This window comes from Cervus elaphus, chromosome 10, assembly GCF_910594005.1.
Source record: "Cervus elaphus chromosome 10, mCerEla1.1, whole genome shotgun sequence".
Classification (NCBI taxonomy): Eukaryota; Metazoa; Chordata; class Mammalia; order Artiodactyla; family Cervidae; genus Cervus; species Cervus elaphus.
The window spans coordinates 16,767,751-16,795,100 of record NC_057824.1 but is presented as its reverse complement, the minus strand read 5'-3'; the positions used below and the strand labels follow the sequence as shown (position 1 = coordinate 16,795,100).

The following is a 27,350-nucleotide window of genomic DNA, read 5'->3' as shown; positions in this document are numbered from 1 at the left end:
AGAGGCATGTGGTTTTCAGACAGTGGTGGCGACTTCCTTAACTTCCAGGTAGCAGTCTCATTTTGATGAGCATGACTATTTTTGATGCTGAGTTTTACACATGACAGGGATCCTTGCCATTCTTTTATTTTTCGGCCGTGCTGCACAGCATATGGGATCCTAGCTCCCCAACCAGGGATTGAACCTGCGTCCTCTGCATAGGAAGGGTGGAGTCTTAACCACCGGACCACCAGGGAAGTCCCAGGATCCTTTCGATTCTTGACCGGGAAGTTTGGGCCATGATTCCTGATGGCCATTCCTCACACTTAAGGAGCACGTCCACGTGCCGGGAGCCATGAACAAGATCTGTCAGGGGAAGCCTCGGCTGGCACCACCAGCACTGCAGCGTATCTTCCTCGGTGATGGAGAAACTTCTCCTTGTCTGTCATGGTCACGTCTAGTGCCTCCTTCAGGAACTCTCAGCCTTCTGAAATGTTCTCATATCAAATACTTCACAGAGATGTTGATCCATTTGTTCTCGTTAACTTTATTTAGGACTCAGAATTAACATTGACAAAACATATCACTGAATCACTTGTTTTTACTTTTTCCAAAGTTAGATTTTTGCTTCACTGCCACATTTGATCACCACACATATTTTCACAAGGTCCTGGGAATTCTTTATTACATTCACTGAAATGCTCCAGATTGTCAGTCTAGTAATCCATTTTTCAGCCAACAACCATGCTACACGACAAGAAGAGGGTGAAATTATTCACACAATTCTTCCTTCTTTTCCCTCTTTAGCTTGTAAACTTCTGACAAGACGTGTCCTTTGCCAGTCAAGGTGCTTCAGGGTGAAACAGAACAGGGGAGGGCTGTGTCTCTTCGTGAAGATAGAGACAGGGATGGGGACAGCCACGACTCGGCCCTGGACGGGATCGGGTCTGCAGGCTCCCCTGACCAGGGTCGTGTCTAATGGGGAGCCTGATGGAGTGGCCAGTCCTGGGCGTCAGTGATCCAAGGTGGCAGCTTTTGTTAGCTGGTGTGTCCCTTGTCACAGTATGTGTCTGCTGACTCTGCTTCCTTGGCCCCAGGCATGGTGTGGACGAATTCCCCGTGGTCGGGTGAAACGAGTGGTCTGCACACGTGGGAGGCGTTTCAGCACCAGTCACAAGCCACGACCTGCACCTAACTCTGAGCACAGTCTGACACGGATATAACGGAGAACATAAGCTCCTTTTCCACAATAGGTTGTTTTAAAAAATGCACATGCTTTCCTTTCTGCCGAACTTGACGATGTCGGGTGAGGCACTTCACAGTGTGCCCGGCACTCCTGCCTGATCTAGTGACCTCTCTGTGCAAACAGGACATGGGGAGGACAGTCGGGATGTGGGAACACATGTGACACAGTCCTGGATGGCCTCATTATGGCAATGTGTTTCTAAAATCAGTGTTGGGTGAATTTGACGACATTCAGAATTTAATTAAAATGTGGGAAAATAAACAGTTGTAAAGATTAGATCTGTTCCTGCAACAAAAATCACTACAGAAAAACAGGGAATCTGAATACAGACTGCAGTTTAAGTTTCCAGTGAGTACTAATGTTCATTTCTCGGGTTTCATAAATGATCTGGGAGTGGGTCGGGGTGGGTGGGGGTGGGAGCTCTATACCCTCCATGAAACTCCTCTGTAGGTCTAAAATTATTTCAAAATAAAGTGACAAAAACTGAATCTCCTAAATATAAGGTATGTAAGGAGATTATTATAAGGGCTCTGTGGCTTCAGGAAATTGATAAATTTGAAGACCTTGTGAAATCTTCAGAATTTTCTAAAACAAGTTGTCCTGAAAAACTAAAAAAAAAAAAGAACGTATAAAAATAGGGAAAATTGAATACTTATTTTAATAATTAAAATGGAAAAACTCATAAAATACAATGGACTTACTCTTGTAATATAAGCTGTTTTAGGAAAACTGATTTTCTGAAGCCTTAAATGCATACAGTCTACTTTGATAATGAACTGGTTTAAACTATGTTCAATTTTTTTCTTAAAATACATTTTCAAATGTTTCTAGAAAAACAAATGATAATTCACTCTGCAATTCCATAAAACTTTGGCTAATTTTTAACAGAAAACGCTAATAATAATCAGGAAGGAATAACAGAGAATGTCAACAAAATAAATTATACTCTATTTGGGAAGACCGAAATATCAGATAACAAGGACAGTAATCAGAATAAAAAAAACTGAAGATAATAATCACACATACCTTTTAGTTTAGCAGAAAAGTTGGGGAGAAGATACGAAATTCAAAGAAAGGAGTATCTTGCGTGCACACACACACACACACAGATCTCATGATACAGAAACGGTGACTCATCAGCTACCACTGCAGAGCTGGGTGGGGGGAGGCCCTGGGGCAGTCTCAGAGAATCCTGTGGAATTACTCAGCAGGAAAAGAACTCCACAGCTCAGGAGGTTCACCGAGGGGCAGGAGATGGTGCTCAGGTGTGCCTTCAGCTGCTTCTGAAAGGCTGTGTTTTGAAAAGGCCTTTGATGTTCTGTGACCGGGACTGACAGGCAGGAGGTGAGCCAGGGTGGGCGGTGAGCCCTGGGAGGTCCCTCTGGTTGAAGAAACCAGACTCGGATCCCTGCAGTTCACATAGCTGATTAATGAACACTGAAGCACAGGTGAGGGCTGAGGGGGCTCGGGGAGGGGCAGCGAGGGCTGTGGTGTCTGGGGAGGAAGCTACCCCCCCCCAACACCTCTCCCCTCTGCAGGCCTCTCAGCAGCCCTGCGGGGCCTGCAGCACAGGGTGAACGGCCCCCATTTTACAGTTGGGGAAACTGAGTTCCAGACAGGTTCACTGGCCTGCCCAAAGCCACACAGGGTTCCTGGTGTGTCCTTCCATATCACTGTGGCCGGGCTCAGCGGAGATCTGAGGAGGTGGGCAGTGAGGATGCAGGCCCAGCAGGGAGAGCACAAGGCTTGGGGTGGGGGCGCATGGGGCACCGAGGGGGTAGGATCCCTGGAGTGTCCACGTCTCTCCTCCCTCTGGGTGGCCAGGCCCTCAGGACCAGCTGAGGGAGTCATGGGTGGAGGGCCGCCTGCACACCCAGGCGGCACTGTGAGACAGATGCACAGATGGTGGGTCAGGAAGGTCCATGTGGCAGGAGCTGGGAGGGCAGGTGGCACCAGGGGAGGCAGGGTAACAGAGCGCGTATGAGAGGTCAGACGAGACCCTGGGCCAGGTCACTGCAGTCAAGTGGGGCCACAGCAGGGAGCTTGGGGAACTAAGGAGGCCCGGAGCTGGAGAAGAGGAGGCTGCAGAAGGATCCGTGGGTCCAGGCTTCTCCAGGCAGGGCCCAGAAATACTGCTGGCTGGTGTGGGGTCTGTCCCAGAGGGCCCTTCCAGGCATAACTCTACCCTGAGGCCCAGCAGAGGCTTCAGGCTCTGCAAAAAACACAAGGACACGCATCGTCCCCTCCGGCCCTTGGCCCTCCCTGGGGAGGGGCCCGGAGCCCTGCACGCGGCTCGTTTGCCGGCGGCTCCTGTCCTAGAGGGGCCCGGGGGAGGAGGGAACTGAGTCAGAGGCTCTGGGCAGACGCTCCCACCAGATACAGTCCACAGGGCACCTGTGGTCTCCTGGGACCCACAGCCCCAAGGCCCTGCCTGCCGCAGGCCGGCAGGAACTGCAGGGCCTCCTCGGGAGATGCCCAGAGGCACCAGCAGGGGGAGCCACGGGCCTGCGCTTGAGCAGGCTCCTTCACCCCGGCCGGCTCAGCCGGCCCCAGCACCCTCTCACCCCGGGGGAATGAGGCTCAGGGGCCATAGACCTGGCCTCCCGCATGGGACACCTGCCCAGACGCCGGCCAGGGCCTGAGTGCAGGACGAAGGAGTAGCAAGTACAGCAGGTCCAGGAGGGCCAGCTGTGGCCGTGGCACCACTGCCTAGACCAGCACTGTGCCCAGCTGCACCCTAACGGTGCCCACGTATGTGGGGGTCTTCACTCACCACCACCTCCCTGAGGGGGGCCCAGCTACCACCCACTCCCGCCCCGGCAGCGGCAGCTTGGTCACCATTGGCTCATGGCCGTCACTGGATGTCAGGGTCCTGGAAGCCCCAGGCCTCCACAGCAGCGATAAGGAAGTTCTCAGAGCAGAGAGGCTGGTTGTTGAAAGTGTCGCAGTGGCCCGTGCGGCCCCGGTTCAGGTCCCCGTCGATGTACAGCGCCTGGCCGCCCCCTCCACCTGCGGGACACTCGGTCAGTGGCTGCCCGCTGTCGAGCGCTGCCCCGGGGGACCCTCCTCCTGCTCCTGAGCCACTCTCTTCAGACCAGGCGAGTCTTGGGCTGGCCTTGTCCAGCCCTGCCAGAGGCCTCTGTAAAGCCACAGGGCTGCTTTCTACGGCAACCTGTGACCCATCCCCCAGCACGCAGCCTCAGGTCCCCATGCTGCCCACGTGCCTGCTCCACCCCCAAAGATCTGCCGCCTTCTTCCTGCCATTGAGGGGGCTCTGCCTGTCCCTCAGGTGAGGCACCTACCACCCAGCTCAGCCAGGACTGGCCCAGGGCTTCGGCACCCATGACCCTGTACCCTCCTCCCAGGTAAGTGACCGCGGACAGGCAGGAGCAGGCCAGAGGTGGAGGGCGGCGCCCACCTATGATGAGGCAGTCGCTGCCCCCGGCCATGAACAGGGACTCCGTCTTGGAGGGCAGGTTGAAGTGCCGAGTAGCCAGGAACGGCGAGAGGCGGTCGGAGCTCTCAGAGGACAGAGAGTGGCTCGGGGAGGGTGAAACAGTGGCGGACTCCAGGGACGTGGACTCCAGGGACGTGGACTCCAGGGACGCGGGCTTGGTCAGCTCTGGGTGTTTGATGACCACCCACTCGTAGCGCTGGACCTCGGGCTGCAGCTGAGGACAAAGGGCGGTGTGAGGACTTGACCGCGGCGCCCGCTCTCCCCCAGGGCTCGTTGTCGGTGCCCAGCGGGAGGACCCGCGCCACAGAGGCCGCCTGCTTGCTGAGCTCCCCTCTGAGGGTCACACCCCAGCAGGCGACAGGGGGAGGCGCGACAGGGGGAGGCGCGACAAGTGGAGGCACGTCTGGAAGGAAGCAGGGTCACATGAGGGGGTGACCTCCCGTGGGGGGCCCACTCACCCTAAACACGAAGCATTCTCCAGTCCCGAAGAAGCCCAGCTTGCCCCCAAACTTGTTTCTCTCACTCCAGTCTGTTGACAGGTAGGCGCCACACACCTGGGGAGGAAGGCCCAGGGTGGGGCTGCACCTGGTGCGCCCACGGGAGCCCCCCAGCACTCAGGGCAGCTGAGAGCCGAGGCTCAGTCACCGCTGGGGGGTCGTAGTCACAGCCACACACCCTGACCATCGGAGGGCCAGGGAAGGTCAGAGTGCGGAGAGAGGGTCGGCACGGAACAGGCGTGGAGGCTGCCTTGGCCGCTGCCGGCTCCTGGGGTACTTCCATTTCCCCCCTGGGCCCGGAAGCCTGGGGACAAGCCCATGTCCACACCCCAACTATGGGCATCGGCCCAAGGAGGCCCCTCAGATGGGAGCTTCCAGGAGGCACCTGCTCAGGAAACACTTCCCAGGCTTCCTATCAGCCAGCAAAGTGCTTGATTTCACCATTAGAGTCACTCCTCCGAGTGGTTACGGAGGTATCTGACACTCGGGTCACCCGCTGTAACAGACACCCGGGCTCCTCCTGGGAGTCGGACGCAGGGTCTGAGGCTGAGGAGACAGTCCTGCGGGTGCAGCTGGGCGTCTGGGAGCCACCAGAGCACGCAGACGCTCCAGGATGGAGGCGCTCACTTTTCTAGACACCTTAAGTACATTCCAGATGACAGCCACTGCAGAGAACAAGGCTCTGAGAACTACCTGCTGGGGTGGAGGAGGGGAAGGCGCCGACAGACTACTGCAGGAGGACGTGGGACGTTGCTCAGCCGGCATTTCTGCAAAGTTCCTCTAGACTGCTGGGCCAGTCACGCTGGGGGTCTGGACCCCAGGGGAAACAGGGAGGCCCTGGGAACTTGGGGGGTCATGTAAGGAGGCTAGATTTACCTCTCTGTGGAGGGCAAGCCCTGCTCTGCACCCCTAAGCCCAGGAAACCTGGGTGGGGGCTACCAGCGAACACCCACCCTCCCAAGAAGCCAGGAGCCAGGGTCCCTCTGGCTGGTTCTTACCTCCTTCTGCGTAGTCTTGATCAGCAGAACGGTGGGCTCTCGTCCTTCGCACTGGAAGTAGAACCTGGGGGCAGAGAATGGCCTTGCCATTCTGACAGCAGCACCCACCGCTGCCCCCTTCCCTGGCTGCCTCCCCCCAGCCACTGCTGACCCCGGCTGCCCAGGGTGGGCAGACGGACCTGACACCTGCCTGTCCTCCTCTCCTGGGAACGGCTTGGATGGCAACGCCTGGGCTTGGGCGCTTCTGCCAACGGGGAGCCCCAGCCAGGAGGCCGCAGGCCAAGCAGTCAGAGTCCTGGACACTCTGCCCTGATGTGCCCGGAGAAGAAGTGGCAGGGCAGACGGCCCCTAGCAGACAGCCACGTGCCAAGAGCTTTGGGGAAGCCAGAACCAGAGGAACAGGTCTGTGCTCTGGGAAAGCTCGGAGCGTTCTCGGGCGCTGGCAGCACCGGGGAGCCAGGAGGAGGCCTGAGGCCACCGCTGTGCCAGCGCAGGTGTCCAGGGCTTGGCCAGCGTCCCTCCATGGGCCTCCCACACCATACAGGGGGGGCTGGCTATGCCAGAATATGCAGGTGGCGCTCAACGGTGCCCCCTCCGTCTGCATCGCCTGTGACCCAAGACAGAGCATGGGTCAAAAGCCATCTGAGGCTCCCAGGGTGCCTCGGGGGAAACCTGCCAGAATCCCCTGGACACTGGGCAGGGCCCAGCACAGCCCACAGGGCCGAGACGGACCTGGTGTGGACTGGTGAAATGGGGGTGGAAGAGCAGTACCCAAGGCCGGCCGCCTCGAGCTGTCCTGACATTCTGTCAGCTCGAGGGCGGGGGAGCCTGCTCCTGATCACCACCACGCCTGCGTGAGGCCGCGGAGCCCCGCGTGTGCTGCAATGACCTTAACCCTAACCCCTGCAGTGGGAGTGGCCCTGGAGTGAGAGATGCTCAGAAGAGGGGCTCCCAAGTCTAGGCCCCAGGAAGAGGCAGGGCCTTGCCCAGACACCCGTGTCTGCAGGTGGCCTGTGGCCTCCAGGACGTGCAAGCAGGATGAGACGCTGGGCAGCCCCACCCCTTCTGCTCCATCTGGCCCTTGGCGTCCAGACCTCAGCACCTCAAGGGGGCAGGCCCAGGGCCCTGCCTCCGGGGCATTACCTGGTCAGGCTGTACCCATGCTGCAGCGAGGAGAAGAGCAGGAGGGGCTGGCAGAGGGCGAACCGCTCAGGGACCCACGACCAGATGTCCCTCATCTCCTTCACACCGACGATCTCTGAGTGGAAGTTGTCTGCATGAACCGCCAGGTGCACGAACTGCCTGAGGGAGCGGGCAGAGGTCAAAGCAGAGCTGCAGCCCCAGCCCCGGCCATGCATCCTGTCCCCTCCCGGGAGGGGTGAGCCTCTCATGGGAGCTCAGCCTGGAGGGAACTTCTTACCTGCAGAGCCAGGTCAGAGCCTGGTAGGGGCCTCAGGGGCCCTCAGGAGGGTACGGGGTGGAGCTAGCCCTGGAGTCCTGCTCCCACCCTGCTACAGAGGGGACAGAGCCCAGCCCGGGGGCGAGAACGAAAGCCCCCTTTCTCTAAGAAACGGGGACAGAGAGAGTCAGCTCTGGCAAGACAATGCTTCCAGGCCAGCCAAGCACCGACAGCAGACAGACAGACAGACAGGCATGAACGCTAGCCAGCCAAGCACCAATAGGCAGACAGACAGACAGACGGGCCCAACATCAGCCAGGCTCTGGGGCAGCACTGCTGAAGCCAGCCCTGAGAGCTGGAGCAAGCAGCCGGGCCGGAAGACAGAGAGAAGCCAGGTGTGGAGACACGGTTTCCAGACCTACCTTTTAGAAAGTGAAACACTGAAAAACAGGAGGAAGCAACGGACACGGAGAACAGGAAGAAAAATAAAACAGACAAGGAGAGATTAGTGGCAAGTACTAACACCCAGGACATGCCTGCCTTTGGCCCACGAGAAAGGCTTCCACACCTACTGGGGCTGGGGCACAATGCCAGCCGCTGAGGTCTCAGCACACATGGGCCCTCCCCAGGCTGGCTCCCCAGGGGGCTGCGCTCGGGACGGGGGGCTACCAGGATGGGAACCTGGAGCTGAGGGGTGGGCAGCAAGAGCGGCTCCAGAGTGACCCAGGGAGGCCAGCCTGGCTCCCTCCTGGGCCCGCGGGCACCACCGTCGGCTCCAGCCTCTGTCTCGGCCACATGGCCCCACACCCACAGCTGCCCTGGCCGCCTGCAGCTGCGCCAGACAGGCCCTGTCTCCTGGCCGGTGGTTTTCTGTATGCGCACGGAGGGCTTACCAGCCAGCGGCCAGTCGAGCTCCGGCACCAAGCCCCCAGGATGCTTCCTCACAGGCCCCACCCCATCCGGGCCCCAGAGGTGGCCCCAGTGGCCTGCCTACCTCTTCTGCTTGACGGTGATGCCCTTCTGCTTCAGAGCTTTTTCATTGGCCATCTGTAGGAGCTGAATCTCCTTCCTAGAGAAGAGGCGGATGGCAAACGCCTTCTCCAGCAGTTTCTCGGGAGATACGGTCTTGGCGATGTCCCTGACGAAGGTGCGGATGTCCTGCTTCACACTGTCCGACTCGAGCGGCTGCCCCGCCCTCGCCTTGTGGAAGAACTTGAGGATGGCCAGCGCCACGCGGTACAACACCTTGTAACCCTCCACCAGGAAGACGTCGAAGACACGGGCGAAGTAGCTGAGGGGCAGCTCCCCGAAGAGCCAGCGCTGCCAGTCCGCGTACACCTGCAGGACGTCCTCTGACACAGCCACCATCAGCTGGTGGGCCGCCTGGCAGTACTTGTTCACCAGGTCCCCAAACGTCATGCAGGAGGACTCGAAGGCCAGGAAGCTCTGGTCTACCAGCTTCCTGCTGGGGTCCTTGCAGGCCAGGATGCGGCAAGCCTTCTCGAAGCACTCGGCCTCGTCGGCACTGTAGTGCAACAGCAGAGCCACGACCGCGGGCAGCGCGGGGCAGAAGGAGACGTCGGGGAACTGGTTGCTGATGCACAGCAGGATCTTGCGCACAGCGCCCTCGCCCTTCGAGTTCAGGCAGTAGCTGGGCACCTGCGTGTTGTCCACAAACTCGGGCAGGGGCAGGCTGGCGCTGCTGTGCTTGCCCACGATCTTGCCAACAATGTCTCTGTACACGCTGGCGTCAGGGGTGACCGTGCGGCAGGGGATGTCCTGGATCAGGCGCTGGTACACCTGCCCCCGCAGGGCGTAGCTGCGGGCCCAGTAGCCCTGGCGCGCCAGCTGCTTCAGCTCCGGCAGCTCCATGCAGCTCAGCTCCTTGGGCCCCAGGTCCGGGATGGCCGAGTCCATCTTGTCTCTGTCCACAAAGCAGCTGTAGGCGGGGGGGTTCATCGTGCAGGGCGTGGTGGGGGGCGGGAGGGGGCAAAGGACAGCTACATCCACTGGCACCTTCTCTGAGGCTTCTTGGCTAACCTGTCTGCCATCCCATGCCCTACAGGATTAAAAACCATGCTTAATAACGCATGTGGCATGAAGGTTTACATTTTTTTAAAAAGTGTCTGTTTTAATCTTTCTACAAAGTTATCAGTAGGGCTTCGCTTTAAGATAAGTGGATATTCTTGAGAATTCACTACAAGCTCAGGAGCATAACTTCTTTTCATAGGGCTTCTGCGGGTACTGGGAGAGGTCACACAGGCTCTGGGTCATGAGAAAAGGCTTTGAGAGGCTGACTCAGCAGTAAACACCTCTTTGCTCAGGGCTGGTGGCCTGCCTGGCCCTCACTCTTCCCTTTGCAGCCTGGGGGCCTCTGAAAGGAGCCGCTGATCTGGAAGACCCCGGGAGGTCACCAGACGCCGCGTCCCAGCTCACACAGGCTCACAGCCTCTGCCTGGCCGTGTGTCATGAGCAGGACACACACCTACTCTGCCCCACGGTCGCTGGCCTGGAACCTGGATACTGGCTCTTAACTTTCTAAAAATAGCAGCTACGCTGCACACAGGCATTCCACAGAAGAGTCACTGGTGGGAAGAAGACATGAGGGTGGAGAAATAAATGGAAGGTGTCACAGCTTCAGAATCAGAAGTTTCTGGAACCAAATGAGCCGGAGGTATTGGGGGATTTGGTACCGTCTCTCCATCATGGGCATCTATGGAGATTCCTGTAGATGTTTTTTTAAAAAGCGGGTAACAGGTGCTATTTGAAACTCCAGCTGCACGTGGACAGCAAGAAGGAAGTCTACCGCTCAGACGTCTACTACAATCTGATTTTTGCCAGAGGCTACTGTCCTCAGCACAGAAGTACTAACCACGCACCTCAGACTCACCTTTCAGCCTGGGATGGTACACTGTCCAGAGATCTCACAAAGGGCTGTTTGCCTCAGTGACCTTCGGTAAGTGATCAGAGCATTCCTGTTTTGCTTGCATCAAGAACATTTATCTGAAAACAGAAAAAGCAAGCAATACTTGAATATTCACAAGGCTGCACCACCACAGCATCATCTCTGAGCTTTTTCATCTCCCCAGATGGAAACTCTGCACCCATTAAACACCAACTCCCAATTCCTGGCCTCGAGCCCCCTGATAACCGCCACTCTGCTTTCTATGAATTCGACCACTCTAGGCACCTCGTATTAGTGGAATCATACAATATCTGTCCTTTGGTGTCTGGCTTATTTAACTGATCATAAAGTCCTCAAGGTTCATCAATGTTGACAGCATGTATGAGAATGTGAAAGTGAATGTGAAAGTCGCTCAGTTGTGTCCAGCTCTTTGCAACCCCATGGACTGTGGTCCATGGAATTCTCCAGGCCAGAATACTGGAATGGGTAGCCTTTCCCTTCTCCAGGGGATCTTCCCAACCCAGGGATTGAATCCAGGTCTCCTGCTTTCCACGCGGATTCTTTACCACCTGGGCCACAAAGGAAGCCCAAGAATACTGGAGTGGGTAGCCTATCCTTCTCTAGTGGATCTTCCCAACCCAGGAATCAAACTGGGGTCTCCTGCATTGCAGGCAGATTCTGTACCAACTGAGCTATCAGGGAAGCCCATGTATGAGATACATTTTTAAAACTTAAGACTATTATTTAGAGCAGTTTTAGGTCCACAGCAAAATTGAGAGGATAGTACAGAAGTCTCACATACTCTGTCCATGTAGGCACAGCCTCAACATTATCAACCTTCCCCACAGATGAGACATTTGCTACAACCGATGAGTTTAAACTGACACATCACTGAATCTATGAATTAACGCGGATTCTGTCTTGGTGTCCTACATTCTATGAGTTTGGACACATGTAAGTAAAATGACATGTAACCTTATTATAGTATCATAAAATGCCCCACCTGTTCATCTCTGCCCCCTGCAGCATCAGAACTTCATTCCTCTTTATGGTTGATACTATCCCACTGTATGTCCAGAACACGCTTTGTCTACCTGTCAATGGACATCTGGATAGTTCCTACCTTTCGGCTGTTGGGAGTAATGCTGCTGTGAACACAGCTGTGTGAGTGTCTATTCGAGTCCTTGGATACATTTCTTTACAGGGACTTTCCCACAGAAATGAGGTTTTGTTGACAACATCCATTTACCTCGTCCCGCTGGAGGAGCCTTGCCTGCAGCAGGACTAGGTGTCGCCAATGCTGGAAACTTCTTCCCCAGAAAAGAATCCCAAATGGCAGCTGGTCTGTCTGCTCTGTCCTGAGAAGGACAGCAGTTAGGGGCTTCCGTTTCCCCAGGCTGCAAATTACCTATAGAGTCTCATCCTTCACTCTAGGCTCCGAGCACACTAACCTCTGGAGGGACCCGAGGCCTATCCTGTTTTCTTGAATAGAACCTGCTTCTCATCAGGGCGATAAACATTTTTATAAACAGAACAAGAGCTGGGCAGGACAGTGTCAAACCTCACTCAGCTGGCCTAAGATTCAGGTTGAACATTAAACAGTTATTGCGCCTTGCAAACCCCTTCAGCATGGACCTTTGGAGAGAAGCAGACCAGCGTTCGTGTTCTCTTTCCTTGCTGCTTCTGGCTGTGCTGCACAGCATGTCGGATCTTAGTTCCCTGACCAGGGATCAGACCGACGCCCCCTGCAGTGGAGGCACCTGAGCACCAACCACCGGACCACCAGGGAAGCCCCCACAGTTTCATTTGTTGCAACAAGTGGCTGGGGGGCTCCGAGGAAAGACAGGCGCAAAAGAGCCCAGAGGAACTCTCTGGACCCCTGAAGGCCTCCCCGCACCTGAGAGCATGTGGTATTTCTGGAGAAGGGCAAACAAAGTTGTGCTGACCTCCTGAGGGGTCAATGAAGCCAGGTCCCAGGGCAGCTTTTTGTCTGGTTTGGTTTTTATATGAATGAATGATCACAAAAACATCAACTAACAAAATTACAGACTACAAATATACAGTCCTGCTTAAGTTACCCCTCAATCCCACTGCCTCTTCTCCCTAAGGCCACCACCCCTCACATCTGAGTTCATGAAGCTGCTTCCTGCAATGTACGTGTGCACACATTCACAGCACACGCTGGCTGTGGGGAGCAGGGAGGCAGCAGCCAGGAAACAGATCACAGTCACCAGGCGGGACTCTCACCCGGGCCGAGGTCGCGGCCTCCCCAGCTGTCCCTCCCGCGGCTTTGGCCACACCACCCACACCATCCACGCCGCCTGCCCTGCAAGGGACGCAGGCCTCACCTGCTCTTGCAGCGCCCAGTGCTGGACAGAGGGCCCAGGCCCAGGAAGGCAGCCGTGCTCCCACCCTCGCCCGGCGGGTGGTCGTAGAGAAGGCAGACCAGAGCTCCGGCAAGGAGTGAGCCAGTCTGAAGCCGCCGGGCCGGGTTCAGCTGCCACTGGCTGGGCTGGCCTCAGGAAAGCCGCACCTCCTCCCTGAACACTGAACACAGGTGCCCTTCTCTAAAACGGAGCCAACGAACACAAGCCTGCCTCGGGCCCTGACCCCGGCATGGCGCCTGTGCTGGCCGGGCGTGGGGACAGGTACACCCCACTCTCTCCCTCTGGCCCTGTGGCAGCCCGGGGCAGGTAGCCACTCTTCCTGGCCAGCAGGGGCCCTGGAAAACCACTTTCCCTTGGCTTCAGGAAGCTGAGGGAGGAAATGAATTCTAACCACAAATTCTGCACTTGCCCTGGGGCCACCCCACCCCCAGTCTCAAGTTCACTGCGGAGGGGCGGGGCAGGCTCGTGGCGCCTGTCCATCAGCCCGCGGGCACGACTCCCCGGCCTTGGACCACAAGAACGAACTCTGCGTTTCTGCCCTGAGCTTGGGCCTAATCTGCAATTCTGAGCAAACAGGAAAAATTCCACTCAACTTCCTGCTGGACTCACATGAACAGCTGACAGTGGTCATTTCGGATGGTGGGGATGCCACACAGCGCGTCCAGAAAGTGGTGGCCGCCTTAGCTGGAGTCATCAGGGGGTCTCCCCCATCAGAGCGGCAGTGCTGAGACGGAAGCTGACAGAGGAGCTGAGGAAAGGCTGCTCCCTCCCAAGGAGAAGAGTGAGGGCCCAGAGGCGGGAAGGGACCGGGGTGCTGGAGGAGGGGAAGGCGTCCAGTAGGCCGCACAGCAAGGAAGGAGAGCGGAGGCACTGGGGTGGGGGTGCGGAGGAGCACGGGTTCCTGAGTGCAGGGGGCATGGAAGGGATGCGCCCCAGCAGCCGTGACTACCAGCTGAGCGCCGTGGGGTTAAGCCCGCCTGCTCCTGGAACTGAGCGCCGTGGGGATGAGCCATGCCTGCTCCTGGAAAGCACGCTCCCGCCTGGCATGCCAGGACAGCGCTCCCTAGGCTCCCGGCTCAGGGGCTCTGGTCAGGAGGGTCAGTGCGGTGCAGCCACCGAGGCTGCAGCCACGGCTCCCCCAGGGCCCCGGGAGGTGCCTACTCTCTTCGGGATGGTCCCCCTGAAAGGCCTCTGCCCGGCACCCCTCCCCGCTGGTGTGGCCGTTTCCCCACCCGGAAGCCCCTCCAGTCACTGTCTGTCATGCCTTCCCTCACAAATAGAGGTCATGCTTCCTAATGGAAAGCAAGTCTGTCTTAAAAAGGAAAAAATAAAGTATTCGGTAGGACTCAGTGACCTCTGCTCAGGGGGTCATGCAGCGCTCGGCTGGTGGCCCCATGGGCCCTGGGCCAGGCAGCTTTTCTGAGGAGGGGGTTCCGGGGACCATGCCAGGAGCAGCCACCGGAGCCCCACAGGAGGAGGGACGTGGCAGCGGGTAGGAGGCGCCCGGGCGCCCTGTGCCTGCCGGCTCTGCTCCAGGAGTGGTGCTGCCCTCCTGGCAGACCCCAGACCTCCGGGAGTGGGGCGGGGGGAGAAAGCGGTCATGGGACGAAGGACAGAGACACATGGGGCCCCCTCCCGCCCCCTTCAAGGGCCGCTGGACAAACTCCACAGTGGGCCGCCAGGCAATGCAACCTCATCCCTCTCTCCTTCAACCCCATGGCAGGTAACTTCACAGTGAGGGAAGGGATGCAGAGAAGGCTCTGGGGGCCCTGCACAGGCAGAACCCAGCCAGCAGCCTCCAGAGCGAGCCTGCAACGTGCTCGATGCCCCCTCCCCCCTGGAGTGCAGCTCACCCAGGGGGCAGCCCCGCCACCGCATCCTCAGGCCTGGCTCCACACGCCACATGGCTCTAGCCGTGGTTGGAGACACGAGACCTCTGCCTGCCTCACCTTGTAAGTGGGGAATGTTAATTCTCCCAAACTGGATTTGAAAAAAAAAAACTCGCTTTCAAGTGACAAACAGACCCCTATGTTAAGCCTGGGGAGATTCTATCTTAACCACCCAACCACACTGGGCGCTCTGCCCCCTTATAAACTGCCTCTTCGGGAGTGCCCAGCACCCCTTCCACCCCCTTAACTTAAACTTTTATTCGTTTTACAAACTTCTCCGTAGCCGCCTGTTCTGGGCAAGGTCCCGGGGACACAAGCGTAAGAGACGGCTCTCCAGGAGCCCGATGGTCACACCGCCCACAGTTAGACGAGAGGCCAGCAGGGCACTAACCACCCAGCAGGGCACGGACTCCGCGTGCGTGCCAGAGGGATAAGGACCCCAGGGTGTGTGACACTGGGGACGAGGACAAATGCAAATGGGGGAGCTCCTGGGAGGTGGGGCAGGAGCTGTCATCCCCACACGAGGGAGCAGAAGAACCAAGGCAGAAGGTGATGCACCAGATCGGCATTTCAGAGAAAACCCTGGTGGCGAAGGAGGAAAGAGGGCAGAGTCCAGAAGCAGAGGCAGGATGAGCAGGGGTGGACTCCACCAGACACGCTGACCTGGGGGTGGGGGACAAAGGCCCCAGCAGTGAATAGGGAAGGCTGGCCTAGGGCTGGGGCTCGGGTGGGGCGGAGGAGGCGCTCCCTGGGGGGCTGTGAAAGGCTCAGGCTGGAGGAGGAGCTGGGCTGCTGTGCTGAGGTCCTGCCCAGACACCCAGCCATCAGCCCTCACCCCCACACTGGACCCTGACTCCTCTGTCACCCACAGTCTGCACACGGCCTCTCCACATACCCAGAGCCCACCAAGGAGCCAACTGTGACCCAGGTGGTAGGAGACAGCCCAGCGCAGAGGGAGGGGGGCTCGGACGCTGCCTGATCCCGCTGACCCCTGCCCAGCCCACCCGCCCAGACCCCGCACCCACCATGGCAGCAAGAACAGCTCAGGTCTGAGCTCCTGGGGCTCAGCCTGGCCGGGCCTTAGTCACTGCACCACAGGACAGCGGGCGGCGAGGCTGTCTCAGTTGTTCCCTCCTCACGGGACACTCCCCGCCTGTTTCCTGGGAGTGCAGTCAGGAAACAGAGAAGAGGAAGGAGGCTGGGTCCAGCCCTGCAGACCAAGGATGGGGTGGCAGATGGGGAGGTGGGCAGCAATGCGCGCAGCCCCAGGCCCAGGGAGTCCCATGTGACCAAGAGACCGGCGCCTCTCGGGCAGTGTCCCCAGCGAGGGCAGGCAGGGCGATGGGTCCCTGACACCTGGTGGCCCCACTCCAGCCCTGAGGGCATGTGGGGCGTGGGTGAGAAAGACACAGGACCGGTCACTACCTGAGAAGAAGATACCCAGGGGGCCAAGCAGGAACGTGGCGGCAGGACAGGGAAGGGCAGATGACCTGTGCTGGGGGTCGGGCATGCGGCTCTGCTCCCAGGGTGCTTGAGTAGAGGGGCAGGGCAGGGGGCACAAGGCGTCTGGACTGGCGAGCAGGGAAGAGTGGGAGGAGCTCTGAGGCATAGAAGCGGGGGACGGTGAGCATTATCCCAGGGGCCAGCACTAGGACAATTAGAGGGGTGGTGAGGGGGGCCTGGGCGAGGCAGGTCTGGTGCAGGATGCAGGCCCAGTCTGTTCAAGCCTGAGCTCCTCATGGCAGGCCCAGTGTGCCTGCCCCCGGGCAGACCCCAGGGAAACGCTCAAGCCCACTCCCGAGCATCTGCTGGAGGCCGTGGGGACACAGCCTCAGGACTGTCAGGGACGCGGGGGGAGGACGCTCCTCTCTCGGCCCAAGGCCTCAGCAGTCAGACGGCCCCCACTCTGTGGCTGACAGACAGGGGGTGACAGTCACCGACCGCAGCCTGACACGCCACGTCCGCTCCCCTCGCTGCCCCGTTTTTACCACCCTCACCCCAGCTCCAGCTCTCTTCCTGCTCTGGAGCTTGTTTGTGGCAAACAACCCCCCGGCCCACCCTCTCCCTTAACGCACCCTTCCTCCAGGCCAGAGAGCAGGGGGCCCTGACCCTCTTTCTGCAGGGTCTCCCCACCCACCACCCACTTCATTCCAGTTCTTGGCCGCCTTCTCTCAGCTGCCTCACTACAGGGCATTCAAAGGTCAAGCATGCCGGCCTGGCTCAAAGCTCCCCAACTTCACCTGCTCTCTTTCTGAGTTGGCCCACACTCTGTCTGTGCAGTGTGTTTCTCTCTAAATAAACTGACTTCTTGTTTCTCACTGAATTCTTTCTGCGATGAGACATCAAGAACCTGAGCGTTAGTAAGTCCTAAGACCAGGTGTGTGATCTCAAGAGCTATGAAGGGACAGTGATAAGGTAAGAAAACGTTGAGAGTTAGGTCTTGGTCCGAGACAGGCTTGTGCGCCGAGCCAGGAGTACTGGGGAGGACGCTCCAGTGATGTCTGCCCGCTTCTGTCAGGCCTGTCAACCCCAAACACTTCGGGGCTCTGATCGGGAACCTAGCTCTGGACCAGAGGGATGGCAGCTGTCGCCCTGGTCTGCTATGGGAAGGTGGCATGGAATGGCTATGCTCAGGCACGTCCGACAGCAGGGCCAGGACAGGCCTATTGAGGCAGGATTTGAGAATATAGACTTCTCCTTGACTCTGACGTTTGCCTCCTACGTTCTATGTTCACTCCTGTTTCATATCTTGCTTCTCTTAACCCCAGAAGACCTGTGTGACTGCCAAGATGGACTTTTTATTGACAAGTGCTGACCCTTTACTTTCAACTGACCTACTCCTGCTCATCATCAACACCGCTGGGGAAATCTTCTGTGCCGTCCCTTTGCAACAACTTTTCAGGCCTGGTTGGAAGACTGCTTTGGGAGGGATAGCATCTAAGATCTAAGTGCAAATCTTGTTCAGACTGAGCAGCTAGACACATCACCTCAGGCTTGGGTCTAGAATAGGTCAGGCTGCGTCAATTTGGCTAATATCCCTCTGGGCCATATACTCCAGGGTTGGGAAAGATTCAGACAACAGGAATTTTTAAAAGTACCCTATATTCAAATTTTCATGACTCTGTATCTAGGGAGTGGAACCCAAAAGGAATTTAAAGCATGTCTAGCTCGGAGGGATGACTCTAGGAAAAACACAGAGGACATTTTGCTGAGTCCCACTGTGGGACCATGCAGGGCACTGAGTGGGGTGGGAGGCTGTCTCTGAGGCCGGCCCACGATGGAATCGCCTTGTGAATGCTACTGGCAGAGACAGACGGCCATATGACTGACCGCAACATGTCAGGGAAGCTAAAGGACACACCCACAGGCACTGACAGCTCCAAGGGTGACCCGAAGACCAAAAACCAGGTGCTGGCCCAGCTCCTGGAAATCCCCACCCTTTCCCCAAATTGCTAAAAGGATCCTCCCACTCATTAGCTTATGAAATTATCCAGTCCATAAAAGCTAACCAAACTGTATTCCAAGGTCCCTCTCACCTTCTGAGATAGCCCACACTCTAAGCCCACACTTTATTTTTTCTCTAAGTAAACCCATTTCTTACCTATCACTCTGTCTCTTACTGAATTCTTTATGTGATGAGACACCAAGTGAGCTTCACTAAGCTCTGAAACCAGGTGTCTGATCTCATCTGGAAAACCGTGGATTTTGACTGGGTTCCAGTCCCAGTACGTGGATTCAAGTCCCAATCTGAGTTACATAGTTTCAGTTGGAAGACACTAACAGTAAAACCTGTTAATTATAAAAATGTTCAAAAAAACTTCAAAAAAAAAAGCAAAAAACAAACAAACAAAACCAAAAAACTTCAAGAACAACAGGATGAAAAGCCTGCGGTCTTCCAAGGGAGACTAGTGGAGACTTCAGGAAACACAGGAATGAGAATCCTCCCCAGAGGGACACGCCCTTTTGACTAAGCACTTCATAGCCCAGTCTGCCCTAGACATCAGGCACAAAATTCAAAAAGCATCTGCTGGTCCTCAGGCTCCAATAAATGACTTGTTTCATTGGCTTACTCAGCTTTCAATAATAGGGAGTTATCTGAAAAGGCTGAACACACCCAGAGAAATATGCAAAAGGCCCAAATGATGGTACTGGCTTTGTCCACTCAGAGACTACCAAAGGGGAATTGGTTTTTCTGGCAAGCCACTAGGCTCAGGGGTACCCAGACAAGACCAGGGTACCCTGTGCAGACAAAAGGGGGAATAAGGGAGGATTGCAATTTATGTGTCCTTTGCAAAGAGCCAGGGCATTGGAAGAGGGAATATCCCAGATGCCAGAGTGACGTGGGCCTCCTGGCCATTGATGGTTTTACAGTCAAAAGACTGAAGGAGAGGACCTCCATGGTGGTCCAGACACTAAAATTCCATCTCCCAATGCAGGGGCCCTGAGTTTGATCCCTGGTCAGGGAACTAGATTCCACATGCCACAGCTGAGAGTTCTTACAGTTTCATCAAGGAGGTTCACAGAAATGCTATGGAAGCAGTTACAACAATTTTACATCAAGATGATTGGCCATGTGAGCATTCCAGTCCACACTGACTTAAAAGCAAGGAGCTGTCCTGCCCTTGAGGCCCCAAGATCAGGCATCCACAGATTTTTACACCTTCAAAGGCAGAGTCGATGCCTCTGATCAACCTTGAAGCAGTTATACAAGACAGACCATTGCCCCTCTGTTTCCCGTGAGAATATGGGAGTAAAATGTCTGAGAAGGTAAAGAGGCAGGAGGGAAGGGGGCTGGGACAACCTCAAAATCCCCACACCACCACTCCTTCCACTCACCAGCCCATGAAATTACCCACCCCTCTGAAAACTGACAGCCCCACATCCTGCTGCTGTTCTCGCCTTCTGAGCTGGCCCACACTGTCTGTGGAGTGTGTTTCTCTCTAAATAAATCCACCTCTTACCTATTAAAAAAAAAAACCAAACCCTCCCCAGCTTTAGAAGCCTTTACATCTCTGATGCTTTGTCTACACCCTTGCTGGCCCCAGGAGCTCTTCATCCTGGGCACATACCACAAACACCCTGACTGTCCTGGAGCGCTTCACTTCCCCCTCCCACTTGCCACAAGTCCATCTGCCCTCCCCACGAGCCCTTTGGGGTTTTACTCCCTTGTCTGCTCGGCCTGACCCGACCCTCCAAACCTCCGCTCCACCAGTCACGAGCTCCTGTCTCAGCTACCCGGCAGAACCCCCATGAGAAGCCAGCCTGATGGCACGCTTCTCTACACCCACACACCAACTACAGAGGTAGTCACACCGCCCCACTTGGCGCCCCCGGAGCCGCCTGGCAGCCCTCCACTTGCCTACAGGCACCCTCTCCCAGCCCCACAGCAGCTGACAGCTTCACACCTCCCCCTCTCCTTGAGAACCGGGTGTCAGGCCGGAGCACCCACTGGTGTCTGACCCTGGCCCTTGATCTGTAACCCCCACCCTTGGTTCTGGATCTCAACTCTTAGGACTCCGACTCTCCTGCATCTCTAATGCTCCCTCTCTGGTTAGCCAGGCCCTGAACCCCAACCACAGCATCCGACACTCCCCTTGAACTACGCCAGTGCTCTTTCTTTTCTCCCCAGTCAAGCTTCTGGGGAGAGCAGCCTGCAGCGTCTCCGCCCTTGCCCTCGATGCCTTTACTGCCTGGCTGCCCGACCTAACAGACACCTCTGAGCTCTTATCTCTCTGACGCACACAGCTGACCCCACTGCGCTCAGCTCTCCTCCCCCAGGCCTCCCGAAACCCCTCCCTCCCATCTGTCTCCTCCTCTCTCTGGCGGCTGCTGCTCCTGTCCCTCAAATGTTCCCTTTGCAGAAGTCCATCCTCTTCCCAGCTTCCCTGAGGGCCCAGTGGTAAAGAATCCACTTGCAATGCAGGAGACTCAGGTTTGATCCCTGGGTCAGGAAGACTGCCTCGAGGAGGAAATGGCAACCCACTCCAGTCTTCTTGCCTGGAAAACCCACGGACAGAGAAGCCTGGTGGGCTACAGTCCCTGGGGTCGCAAAGAGTCAGACATGACTGAGTGCGCACGTCCATCCTCTTCTAAGCCTAGATTTCTCAGGTCCCATACCTCCAAGTGTTTTGCTGAAACCTCCCAACCTTCACACACTCCCCGTGAAAGGCAGCTAGCTCTGACTCCCAAACAGCTCTGCCCTGCTCTCCCCTGAAAACCCCCTCAAGTCCACTGACCCTGCCCCCTTCAGCATTTGTCCCTACCTGCCCTCCAATGGCAGCTTCAGGAGTCTTGACAGTGGGAAGGGGGAAAGCTAGGACACGCTGGTTCTTCCTTCTCCTCTCAGGCGAATCTGCTTCAAATGCTCCCTCCTTCACCGGCCCTTCCAGACTCCTGACCCTGCAGGCAGGACTGACCTCCACGCCTCCTTCTCTGGATCTGTTTGAACTTGGCACACCTGTGATGACCTGCTTATGAGTCCAGCCCTTCTCCCCTACTGTGACTTGGAGCCCGGCATCTCACATCCCACACTCGGTGCACCCAAGGAGGAGGAAACAGAGAAGGAAACAGACGGAGACTCAGGAAAATCCCAGACCACTTGGGCCTGAGAAGGAAATTTAACTCTCAACCACAGGGGCCATCTGGTAACTTGTCTGTTCTAGGTATGTGCACTTCCCAGCAGGCATCCTCATGTGATGAGATGGCAAGCTGGGTTCTGCCTCAGCCCTGAAGCAGCGTAGGGAATTTTTCAAATACTAGTGGCAACTGGCATTCCACAGTGAGTGCCAGCTACCGGGAACCCGATAGGGGGCCCTTGGCTGATGGCACACAATGGAAGGCACGTGCCAGGCATAAACGGGTGTAACCATTGAGGAGGCATTAGTCACAGCACCGCAGGCCAGCTGGCTGGCCCATCTGCTAGTACTGGTCGGAAGTTCAAATGCAGGTCTTAGCAGTGGCACCTGAGCCTAAAGATGGGACCCAAGCAGGGTAAAGTCCTAACTTTACCACTCAAAAAGGTTCCCTGCGAGGAATTCCCTAGCGGTCCAGTGATTGAGACTCTGTGCTTTCACTGCCCTGACCCAGGTCTGATCCCTAGTTGAGGAACCAATTTCCTTCAAGCAAGCCGCTGGCTTGGTCTACCCACAGACGGCTGGGATTGCAATGGGGCCCCACTAATTCAGGATCTTTATCTTCTGAGTTTAAAAGGTCCTCCCAGCAGTAAGTCTGGGAAAACACCCCCCAAGGGCACAGGAGAAACCAGCTAGCTGCAGGGAATGAGAAGCAGGAGGAGGAAGCCCAGCTGTCAGAAGCTAGAATCCTGACTGGTCTGAATTCCAAGCAAGGTGCCGGTGACAGGCGTGCCTCAGAAGGCTGGGCACACAGCAGGCTCTCGGCAAGCATCTTCAGGCGTGACTGCAGAGTGGGCTGGGAGGGAATCTTGCAGGCTGGATCATTTCAACAGGCATTCGAGACGCTTTCTGAATGCCACTGTGCTGAGTGCTGGAACACGAGGATGCAAGGCCACCCCATTGCTCAGCAAGGTTCAGGATGTGGGGACACGGGGTACTGACCCTACCGACTCAGGTGCGGATGCTGTGAGGGAGAAGCACAGGGGGTCTGGGCCCCCAGCCCATGAGGAAAGAGGGGCCTGGAAGCCTTGCCCCGCCAGCACCCACCTGGCCTAGATCCTGAAGGCTGAGGCGGCCTACACCCAGGAAGCAGCAGAAACAGCCCTGGAGAGCACAGCTGCTTGGGGCCAGTGAGTGTCATTCACGGCTCATATTCAAAGACACTTCTACAGTCCAGCTTCATTGGCTCCAAGAAGCCACAGGGCCTGGGTTCACCGGGCTACTGAGAAAGGAGTGCATGCCTGTATGCTGGGAGGTGGGGGAGGAGACGACCCAGGGAGGCAGGGAAAGAAACCAGAGGCAGGTGGAGTGAACACACACCTATGGCTCCCTCTAAGGCCCACAAGTTTAGGAAGACAGGAAGGCAGGAACCACGCCTGCTAAGAAAGGAATTACAGAGGATAACCAGGGAATGAGGACAAACGAATTCAAGGGAAGGCTGAAGGGACAGAAGCCAGGAGAGCTCTTGGTGGGACTCAGGTAACTGAGCTTCATTTAGAATGCTATGCAGCAAAAGGGCTTTTACTGGTAACAGAATCACCCACCAGCAAACAACTGGTATCCAATTAAAATTGTGTAATGATTAGGTGGACACACAGTTTCGGGTTATGTGAAACGGGCCAAGCCATGTGTAGTGGCTTCTCAATGGCCTGTAAGAGGAGAGTGCAGCCTGGGCGGGCTGGAGGAAGAAAGCATGACTGCTCACACGTGACCCCTGCCAGCAGCTCCGTGGGCAATATCCAGGGGAAACGGCTAAGGTCCAAGAGCCAGGCAGGGGACCGGGACTGCACAGGGCAGAAGGAGAGCTTGTCTCCTGTGCCCCTCCGTGAGCAGGTTCCATAAGAGGCGAAGGTCACTGTTAACAGCACTCGTCCAGAGACCAGACAGCCCTGTGGGGCCCTGCGCCTCCTGTGGGCAGAGGAACTCCTGGTGCAATGCCAGCCTTTCCTTACTCTCTCCTGGCGGCCTCTCGGCGTGGGGACAAGCTTGGGAGGAAGCACTACACACTTGGCCTCTGTATCCTCAACAGTCCTTCCAAAGTCCCATCGACTCTAACACTGAGGCACTACACAGAAACGGGTCCCGGGAGGAGAGCGAGAGGACGCAGAGAGTTCTTGGATCCCTCTCTGGAACTGAGGAGGTCTCTTTCCAGAGATCTAGTGATGAGAACTTGCTGAAAGGACCAACCCTCAGGCTGGAGGAGAATGAGGTCCTTTGAGCTGAGTGACAATCTGGAACTTTCTCGAAAGGCAAACAAACACATTTGACAGGAAGGCCCTGGGAATCAATTATGTGATTTTGCACCTTTGGTATCTTACATTTTGCTGTTTAACCAACAACCTGAGGCTCTGTGACAGATACAAGAAGCCCACAATCTTGCCCCCATCCCCTCAAAAGGCAGGAGGTAATCAATCAGATTTTTGTTACCTTATCTACTGTGTCCTACGGACGTGAAGCATCAGGCCTCTCCAGGGTCAGTCTTCTTTCTCTCACCCCACACACACTCCTGGGAAGGCACACCCCACACCCTGGCTTCAGTGCTCACGCAGGAAGGAGCACTCACGGCTCCAGAGCAGTCTCTACCGAGGAGCTGTTGAGGACTCTCAGCTCAGCCTCTCCACACCACCCGCCGTCACCCACTCCAGGCCTGTCCCTTCCAGCACACAGCACAGCCGGGCCTGCCAAGTCACCCGGCTGCGGAGCGTTCCCGAAGTCCTCCTCCATCCCTGGGCCTTCCCATCCCCGCGGCCCCCTGTCGTGTGGTCTTGCTCTTTCTTTTGTTCCCACTGCCCTTCCTTGGTGCTGGGCCTTCTGGTGTTCTGTTAACCACCCTGACCCACTGTAGCCTTGCACCAACCCACCCCAAGTCACCCATGAGGGCACAATCTGACCAGTCACTCACAAACCCAAGATCCCCGAGTGGCTCCCCACCGCTCTCAGGGCAAAATGCAAACTGGGGACTGGTACTCATGGCTCTCCTGACAGCCAGCAGCCTAGCTCCCTAACTCCATCTCCCTTTCCTCACCCCAAATACCACTGCTACCCACTGCCCTTCTTCCAACAGCCGGGAGACTGCCCTGGTACTTCACACACTGTCCCTTAGCCAAGAAGGCGCTCCCTCCCGTGGCTGTTCTTTAAAAAAAAAAATTTTTTTTTTTTTTGCTACACCACATGACTTGTAGGATCTTAGTTCCCTGACCAGGGACTGAACCCGTGCCCTTGACAGTGAGAGCACAGAGTCCTAACCACTGGACAGCCAGGGAATTCCCTGATGTTCAAAATTTAATTTAAGTGCTTCTCAGGAGCCACCACCAAAGGCCAGCTGGACTCCACCCCCCTGTGCCCACAGCAAGCTCAGCCCACCTCAGGGGGAGTACCGCCCACTGCACCACAGCTCCCTGACCTGTCTCCTCACTGCACCCCAGTCTCAAGGGCACAGGCTCACTCAACTCTGGAGCTGTAGAGCACGGGGCACAAGTCCTCATCACGTGAAGTATGACTTGGATAGATTTGTGTTGAAAGAACAATGAAAATCATCAAATAATGAATTTAGGTTGGTCTTTAGTGAAAAGCCCGAGGTACTGCTTCTTTGATATTATCTCCATTTGGAAAGTGACACTTGAAACAGCCACTGAAACTGCTGCTTCGAGTTAAAAAGGCTCTCTTTCTTCCCTGCACAGAGTTGTCATAACAGAGAAGGTATGCTCAAACAGGTAAAACATTGAACAGGGTCAATGTTAAGTGCTTTTTTATAACCTGCTTATTGTCCTTATGTACTTCAAGCCAGAAACCATCTAAAAGCAAACACTTAAATATGTCTTCTGAGATCGGCTGAGACTGCAACGAGACTTGGGAGCAACATGGTGTGCCCAAGGTCACTTGGCCGGCTGGACCGTCCTGGCAGGCGTGGTCACTGACAGCTAGCACAGCTCACCTGCAGGTGAACTTGCAAATCCAGGAGGTGAATTCTGTCCTCATTATGAAAAGCCGGCCTAAATAACTAGATTACTTCTACATGCCCCGAAGGTCACCGTTCACTCAGATGAAAACTACTGCACTCGTTTTAGCACGGAGTTCATTTCACCATTCTCTGTGACGCAATGGGGGAGCAGAGAGGACTGTGACTTGGCCCAGCTCTGTTCACAGGGAGAGACTAGTTTCTAAACAAAGCACTGGATCCTGAATAAGCACTGCTCCTACAGGCTTTAGCTAAGGGCTGAGAAGATTAAATGAGGAACAACCTTCAGGATAAAGAAAGCACATGTTGGGGGTTATAGCACTGTTCAGAAATGGTAACTGTAATACCTTTGTGAGATTTCTTGATCTTTTCTTACCTTGGTTTGTTTCTTCCAGCCTGGATCCCTTAAAAAGAAAAGAACCAACACACCTATCTTCAAGATAATTAGGTAAATGTTCAGAGGTGGCTACTATGTGCTGGGGCAAGAAGATGGAGGGGAGCCCCCACATTTAAGTAGGGTAAACCACTATTCCTGTCAAATAATGGAATTTTTTTCCCCTCCTGTAATTGTCTGCAAGTTCCTGCTGATGTCAGAGCAAACATACAGAGAAATAAGAAAAATCACTTGCAAGTGCTTCTACTGGCCCTGGAAAGGCAGACAGACTCCTCACTACCAATAAGCAGCTGGCCAAAGATCTCAAGATCAGCATCACAGAGCAGCCACGTGAGGTGGGGACTGTGCCTCCCAGGCACACCGCTATCCTAACAGTCAACCCACGCGTTCACCTAGCCCAGTGGGTGCTCACACTGCCTCTGGCCTTTAGTGTCAGCGGAGCAGGTGGTGATCCAGGAGGCCCAGTGCTCCCTACTGAGCAAGTGTCCCCTACCGAGTAAGGCCACCAGGCCACCAGCACCCTGCCTGGGAGAGGACCTTGACCTCTCCAGGCCCATCCCCGACCTCCAGCTGTGCTTTCTCAAGGCTGAGGAGTACAGTGCCCAGGGGCCCTGTGGAAATAAACGCTTCTGTCCCCGGCACAGCCCAGCGGCCACCCGAGGGTACAAGTCACCCCAGACCCGCGAGGCAGGGCTCAGAGGCTGCGTAGATACCTAGGCGGCCGGCGGGCGGGGTGCCAACCTGGGGCAAGCGGAGGGTCGGGACGGGAGCAGTTTGCAGGTCTTCCAAGACAGAGCGTTATCACAGAATCTGTTGCAGTTTCGAATCCATAAGAGGATTTCCCACCCCGCAGAGCCCGAAAGCGCCCGAGGAAGGAGTACCCCAGAGCCAGCTCATTCCCACCGCCGCCTGGCCGGAGCCGCCCGCCGGACCGCCAGCGCCTGGCGAGGGGCGCCCGCGCGACCCCCGGGATGGGGGTCCCGCGCGGGGCCCAGGCCGACTCCGGCCCCACGTCGCGCCCCGCCGGACGCTCGGGCCGCGGCGCAGCGCTGGGGGCAGTGGGCAGCGCCGGCCGCGGGCCCCGGACCCCCAACCCGCGCCGCGGCCGGCCCCCGCGCGCCCCTCGGTCAGCACGCCTGAGCCGCGGTGACAGCCGGCCCCCCGCCCCCACGGCCCCCGCGCCCCCCGCGCCCACTCGCCAGCCGGCCGGCCCCGCCGCGGACCTACCTACCCTCCTCCGGCGCCAGCCGCGAGCCCACCTCCGCCCGCCGCGCCGCTTTCTCCTCAGCTCGCCGCGCGCCCCGGCGCCGGCGCGTCTGCGCACGCGCGCGCGCGGCCCCGCCCCCACCGAGCCTCGGCGCCGGCTGCCCACCCGCGGCGCCCGCGGGGCTCCGAGGCCGCGGCTCCGGGCATGCGCGCTGACGCCCCGGGGCCGGGCGGCCGGAGCATGCGCCGGCTCCGCGCCCGGCCCCGGCGCGAGGCGAGGGGGCGCGCGCGCGGCGGTGGGTGTCCGCCGCGCCCAGGCGCCGGCAAGGCGGGGGACATCGGGAGTCCGGGGCAGGGGTGGTGCCCGCCGGGGTAGCGGTCGCGCCGGGCCGGCCTGCGAACG

At 57.0% G+C, this 27,350-nt stretch overlaps 1 protein-coding gene across 11 annotated transcripts; it reads right to left on the bottom strand.

Moving 5' to 3' along the window:
* Positions 1-506: 506 nt before the first annotated feature.
* TBC1D24 (TBC1 domain family member 24) lies at positions 507-27,057 on the bottom strand. 11 transcript variants are annotated; one of them, XR_006343208.1, is made up of 11 exons: positions 26,973-27,057; positions 10,467-10,579; positions 8,571-9,635; positions 7,999-8,016; positions 7,321-7,479; positions 6,178-6,241; positions 5,141-5,236; positions 4,644-4,896; positions 4,064-4,234; positions 2,252-3,437; positions 507-1,833 (listed from the first exon to the last, which is right to left on the bottom strand). XR_006343208.1 is itself a non-coding variant. In XM_043915993.1 (11 exons), exons 4-10 carry the CDS (start codon positions 9,533-9,535, stop codon positions 4,080-4,082), a joined length of 1,710 nt encoding a protein of 569 aa, XP_043771928.1. In that variant the 5' UTR covers positions 9,536-9,635; positions 10,467-10,579; positions 21,021-21,214; positions 23,817-23,893; the 3' UTR covers positions 1,863-3,437; positions 4,064-4,079. The 11 variants fall into 11 exon arrangements, 10 of the variants coding, with proteins under 10 accessions (XP_043771928.1, XP_043771925.1, XP_043771934.1 ...); XM_043915993.1 differs by lacking the exons at positions 507-1,833; positions 26,973-27,057 and adding exons at positions 21,021-21,214; positions 23,817-23,893 and having other exon boundaries at positions 1,863-3,437; XM_043915990.1 differs by lacking the exon at positions 507-1,833 and having other exon boundaries at positions 1,863-3,437.
* Positions 27,058-27,350: the final 293 nt, after the last annotated feature.

Coding starts and splice junctions, on each gene's coding strand:
- TBC1D24 (XM_043915990.1), bottom strand. CDS start 9,535: ATGAACCCCCCCGCCTACAGCTGCTTTGTGGACAGAGACAAGATGGAC. Junction 6,242..7,320: donor CATGGGTACAGCCTGACCAG/GTAATGCCCCGG, acceptor CTCTGCCCCCAG/GTTCTACTTCCAGTGCGAAG. Junction 5,237..6,177: donor TCAAGACTACGCAGAAGGAG/GTAAGAACCAGC, acceptor CTTCCTCCCCAG/GTGTGTGGCGCCTACCTGTC.